At 35.1% G+C, this 6,222-nt stretch overlaps 1 protein-coding gene across 2 annotated transcripts; it reads right to left on the bottom strand.

Moving 5' to 3' along the window:
- Window positions 1–2,629: 2,629 nt before the first annotated feature.
- On the bottom strand, window positions 2,630–5,716 carry cebp1 (CCAAT/enhancer binding protein (C/EBP) 1). 2 transcript variants are annotated; one of them, XM_079406171.1, is made up of 3 exons: window positions 5,653–5,716; window positions 5,301–5,567; window positions 2,630–4,310 (listed from the first exon to the last, which is right to left on the bottom strand). In XM_079406171.1, exons 2-3 carry the CDS (start codon window positions 5,565–5,567, stop codon window positions 3,993–3,995), a joined length of 585 nt encoding a protein of 194 aa, XP_079262297.1. In that variant the 5' UTR covers window positions 5,653–5,716; the 3' UTR covers window positions 2,630–3,992. The 2 variants fall into 2 exon arrangements, with proteins under 2 accessions (XP_079262297.1, XP_079262298.1); XM_079406172.1 differs by having other exon boundaries at window positions 2,636–4,310; window positions 5,301–5,716.
- Window positions 5,717–6,222: the final 506 nt, after the last annotated feature.

The following is a 6,222-nucleotide window of genomic DNA, read 5'->3' on the forward strand; positions in this document are numbered from 1 at the left end:
AAGAACAAGAGATACCCAGAATTTATACTGTAGAGATGGTCATTAATTGAAACTCAAATGTAAATATTCTAATATTTTGAGATACTGATTTTTGACTTTCATGAGCTGTAAGCTCTAATCATCAAAATAAAACAAAAACACTTTTGAAATGTTTTACTTTACATGCAATGAATCTAAAATATATGAAAGTTTAACTTTTTGAAATAAGTTACAAGAAAAAAGGAACTTTTTCACCATATTCTAATTTATTGAGACGCACCTGTAGATAGATAAAGTAGACATAGATATGATAAATAACAAACAATATATATATATATATATATATATATGATAGCTATAGAGATATAACATATATCATATGTCTATATAACAGATAGGCAGGCAGATAGATAGAATATAACAACAGAGAGATAGATATGACAAATCTCTAACTACATATAGTAAGAGAGAGACATAGCAAGACAGTAAGAGAGATTTCAACTTCAGATGAAAGAATCACATGAAAGAGCGAAATTAAAGAATAAAGATGAAAGAGTAAAGAGGAGTGAAATGAAGGAATGAATTGGAGGAATGCGAGTGTCATGTAAGTGGAATTATAGAGAGACGAAAAGAATTATGAAAACCAAAGAATATAAGCACGAATATGATTATGTAAATGAGCGGGTCTTCATTCATAAGTCCTGATATTAAAATGACTATTTCTAAAACCTGAATCTTTGTCTTTACCTGCTACTGCAGATGAGCCTCTGACCGCATCAGCTGAGCTCCAGCACATCCACACTGAAGATGCTGCTGGTCTGCGCTGGTCTGATGTGGTTCTGATGTGGTTCTGGACTCGTTCGTCTCTCCGCAGAAACACTGCAGCTGATCTGACGCGCTTTATTCGCCCCGCGGGACACCAAACAAACGCGTTAAATGATGGTAAATAAAGCCTGGATGCCGCTGCTCCAGAGATGAAGGCCATGGACGGAAGCAGATCCCCGGCTCCGAGACGCGGACAGGGCGGAAAAACTGGCGGCGAGTTTCGGAACCAATCGGGAACTTTCGGACAGCATCGGAAACATTATACAAAGACTTCAGCACAGCCACACGAGGGAGCCAGTTATCACATACAAATGATTTACTGTACTGCATACTATGCACTGTAGTATCACTATATTGTATGCAGTACAGACTATACACTATATATTGCTTACTATTAAAAATAGTGCATTATAAGAGTAGAGTATGGATGGATGCAGTATGAAATCTGCATAGTATGTGAATTTTCTGTATGCATGATGAAATGCATGGATGAGCTATAAAGTTTGTCAAAAAAGTAAAGTATACTAGAAGGAACTCCTGTACAAATCCAGTTTTGTGTAAAAATAGTGTCAAGTCAAGGGCATTGCATTGTGGGATACAGTTTCTCACACTGTGCTCTGGATGCATGCTGAATCATAATAGGTCATCTAAAATACACACAGGAATGCATAAATTCATTTATTTTATGAAGCACAAATATTCTAACTATTATGTTGTAAAGGTAAACTTTGCAATATATTATAATATATATTTTGAAATTTGAGAGAGACATGTGTGTGTGTGTGTGTGTGTGTATACACGCATATAATAAAAAGTTATATATTAATTTAAAATACAACATGTACAATTATAATATATAATTGTATTATATTCAATTATATTTTATATCTGGCACCATATGTATTTTGTTTGTTATATATTATATATTGTTTTATAAGTTACTTAAAAACAAAAAAAACTTAATTGTATGCTTTTTATTACTATGTATACAATTATATATCACTATTTTATTTTGTTAAAAGTTATACGTGAATTTAAAATAAAACTTTAGGCCTACAAGTAAATATTAATATATTTTAATTTCAAATCCAACTCTTTTTGATATTCCATCTGACGATGGTTCAGGGCGATCAGGTGTTGAGTGTGTGGATCTGTTCTCTTGTGCCGTGTTGAGTAACAGAGCCTCAGTTGAAACACACTCTTTCCTAACCCTGTGGCCAGATTTCAGGTCTGGGACCGCACATTTCCCCACCGCCACACGGAATCCAGTTACAACACACAAACATCAACAGTTGTGTGAATTAATGAACGTCAGGGTTTGCTCTAGTGGACGTGTAGCGCAGGTTCAGTGTTATCAGCTGCAGCCCTAACTAGATAACTCAGCCAGCAGGCGAGATAAAGCCGTGTCCTCTGCCTGCAGTGGACGCCACAGGAAGACCGAACGGCCCTGTGCAATGATGCTATCACTATCACCGCCCCACAATGGTGTTGAAATCTCACCCGTCCCACTGCCACCCGGCCTGAGCTCTTCCACGCAAACGCCCGAGTCATCGTGTCCGTTTGAAGAGAGGAAAGATGACATTCTGCTATTGTGTTGTGCAAGCAACAATCAATGCAGATCACCCGAATTAACCCCAATAAATCACATTAACTATTTCAGTGGAGGTAAATCACCACGATTGTTTGATTTAGTATGATTTGAGGACTGCATAAAGTCATTCATTCGCATTCTGATAGATATTTCCTTGGATAGTTTGTAGAAACAGAAAAATCAGACTGTATATTAGTTTTGAAATCATGCAAGTGCTAGTTATCACTCGGGGCTAGTTGTCACAGGGTCTTTATTTCAGTAACTGGAAGATCTTGGGTCAAAGGTTCAAAAGCTCAATTGCACAAATCCGTTTTATTTAGCAGTGGTTTTGTATGTTGGTTTAAAAGATTTCTGAATGATGTGCTTTAAAGTAAAATTAAAATATCTTTTTTTACACAATAGAACCACACGGTCAAAGAGAGCAAACTAAACTGAAGGTAGATTTTACGGCTCAGCTGTGATGTCTAGACAAGAAGAGAAGTTAGAAAAACAAATAAAGTTTAAAATGAACTAAAATATAATATTTGACAAACATATCTACTGTATGGCTTCTCAGCAAAATGTTAAAAAGTAAAACAACAAATTAATATCTGAAGCAACAAAATACTGGGACTAAAATAATAAATATAAAAATATAATTTGCTCAAAGAAATTATTAAATTATTTAAAATTACAAATACATTTTTGCATAAATGATGTGTTTTATATGTTGCTCTAATTTTATAAAATTCATTCCAATGTCTTTTGGCAAATTAATTCTATTTTTGATACACAGTATGTGTGTGTAATTCATTCATGTTTGTTGCTTCAGATAATCAGATGCATTCTCCGTTATACAGGATCCGTTTTAAATATAGATATACAGACATTTATTCTTTAGTTCGTCTATAAAAATTGACTTCCAAAGAATTACTGAAAATCACAAATTACCACGAGTTTAAAAAAAAGTAACAGTTTATTTAAAATCAAAACTGAAAAACTCAAATGATATTTTTTCTGAATGACTTGAGTAGTTTACCTTCTCAAATTAGAGGATTTATATGGCTCCAACTAGTCATCTACACAAGATTATTTCTGCCACCAAGAAAAAAAATAAAAAATTGCAACTTCTCACAATTCAGACTTTTTTTTCCCCCTCACAATTCTGATTTAAAAAAAAAGTCAGAATTGCGATATATAAACTCAGAATTGAGATAAACGTGCAATTCTGAGGGAAAAAAGTAATAAAAAAAAAAAAAATAAATAAAAAAGTGATATATATAAACTAATTTCTAAAAAAAAAAAAAAAAGTAGTACGAATTGCAAGATAAACTCTGAATTGGATATAATCTTGCAATTCTGAAAAACAAAAAAGAAAAGTCAGAATTGCGTATATAAATAGTTGCAATTACCATTTCCATATTTTTATTCAGTGGTGGAAATAGGCTTCCATGCTCATCTAAATTGAGATTTAACTCAAATATGTTTTAGTTCACAGTGGATTATTTCCCATGTTCACTTTGAGAAATAATATTTACCCATCCCATCGACTGAAACTATATGAAAATCACAAAGCCAATCCAGAATGATTCGATCAGGATCAACAGAACCTTCAGTCTCAGCAGTTGTCGTCTCCGGCGGCGTCCTGCTCTTTGGCCTGTAGGTGGCGCTGTGACAGATAGTGTCTGAGCGAATCCACCTCGTGCGACAGGCGCTGGATGTGCAGCTGCAGTCTGTGATTCTCGTCCTGGAGCTGCAGCGCCCTCTGCTGGGTCAGCTGGATGCGCCGGCGCGCTTTATCGCGACTCTTCCTCACCGCGACGTTGTTGCGCTCTCTGCGCTGACGGTATTCCACGCTGTCTTTGCTCGGGCCACGCTTCTGTCCCATCAGCCGCAGGGTGGAGGCCGGGGGCGGCAGAAGAAACTGCGAAAAATCCTTCCCAAAGATTCGTGGAGTTACCGAGAACGGACAAGAAAAACAAGTCCAGTAAAAAGCTAGAAATGTATATTTATAATAGAAAAAGCATGAGATTTCCAAGAAATGTAATACATTGGAAAATTACACAAACCAAACTATCCACACAACTAGTACTCCGAAACTAAAAAATACAAATTTCAATTACTGAAATACATTACAAAAATGCTAACTTATTTCAGCAATATCTCATTTTTGTTTAGTTTAACTTGAAAATAACCAAAACAAAAAAAAAAAAAGGCACACTTAAAAAATATTTAATAGTAATATTAACAACAACAATCATCAACTAAAACTGAAACGTGTCATTTTTCTCTCCCAGGGTGAATTTCATTTTAAAAGTTTCAAGACTTTAATTTTACATTCATGCATTTATCAGATTACATTTAAAATGCATCTTAGTTTCCCTCGAATTTTAGTTGTTTGGACAACAAACACTTTCCCATGACAAATCTTGGAGGAATGTATTAATTATTTCAGTGACATTGAATACTAACTAATACACACACACACATACATATATATATATACACACATATACATATACGAAAAAAGGAAATAGAAGTTAAATAAAAATGTAAAAAAAATTATTATATAAAGAATTATTTAGCCATTTACTATTCAACATACATGTATTTATTTATTGTCATCTAAATTAACATCATTATACAAACATTAAAGTTTATGAATTTATAAATCAATAAACATGTTTAAATAGGCACAAATGAAATGTCAACGTGTGCATTTTGGAGATTTGGCCCAAAAAAATAATAATAATTTACGTTTACATTTATTCATTTATCTGATTTTATTATCTAAAGGGACTTACAGGGACATCACAATCAATTTGTCATAAGAGTCACAATATATCGCAATGGCGGAAACATCTTGCAGAAAGTACACAATAGCAGAAACGTCTCCAGGAACCGGTTTAAACAGCTTCTGCTTTACCTGCTGATTCTGCTGCGCTGCTCGTTCAGTGCTGCTGGAGGTCAGACAGGAGGAGTACGGCATGAAGCCCATCATCTGCTCCATGCTCCGGCCGTCTGGCGTCTTGGGATAGGCCATGGGCTGGCCGTACAGACCCGCGTCCAGCGGAGGCATCTGAGCACTCATGTTGCTGGAGTCGGGGTTCAGGGGGCCAGCCGGAGAGCTGGAGGACTGATGATGGAGAGCAAACATACAGATGGAGGACGCAGGACTGTCGGAGATGGACATCTGTGGATGAAGACAATTCTGAACTTCTCCATATTCCAGCCACAGAAACATCAAGGCATGAAGCGACAGACGTTTCTCTACTTACGTCTTGTAAAGTCTGCTCAGCGCCGCTGAAGCTTCTCCTCTCTTCTCAAACACAATCTTTGTGTGTTCTTCCACAGAATCCGTTATGATACAGGTACTTCAGCGCCTGTCAATGACACCATCACTTCCTCTGTCACAACCATCACTCCTTCCCCCTCGAATTATTCTTGTGTTGCATCATAGATTGACTTCTTTTTTCCTTTTCATTTTCCTTGTTTCATGAACATTATTTACACCCTCATGTATATTTGTTGGCCAAACATTTCTCTATCTTGAAATGATTTATTACAATTATGTCAGTGCCTCAAATACTTTCCAGCATGCATATACAAAAATAATTTATTTGTGAAATATTGAAATAATATATTAAAGTGTTTACTTAATATTAAAACAGTTTTACTTTAAAATATATAATTAGCTATTTAATATTTACTAACTAAAATTTTTTTCTCCTAATTATTAACTTATTTAATTATTCTTGTGTTGCATCATAGATTGACTTCTTTTTTCCTTTTCATTTTCCCTGTTTCATGAGCACTTTCTACATTCTACGTACACCCTCATGTATATT

This window comes from Barbus barbus (assembly GCF_936440315.1).
Source record: "Barbus barbus genome assembly, chromosome: 44".
Taxonomy (NCBI): Eukaryota; Metazoa; Chordata; class Actinopteri; order Cypriniformes; family Cyprinidae; genus Barbus; species Barbus barbus.

Excerpts from the sequence above, each read along its gene's own strand:
- cebp1 (XM_079406172.1), bottom strand. The coding sequence starts at position 5,618 with ATGTTTCTGTGGCTGGAATATGGAGAAGTTCAGAATTGTCTTCATCCA. Across the intron at positions 4,311-5,300 it reads CAGCGCAGCAGAATCAGCAG|GATTTTTCGCAGTTTCTTCT; the intron begins GTAAAGCAGAAG and ends ATCTTTGGGAAG.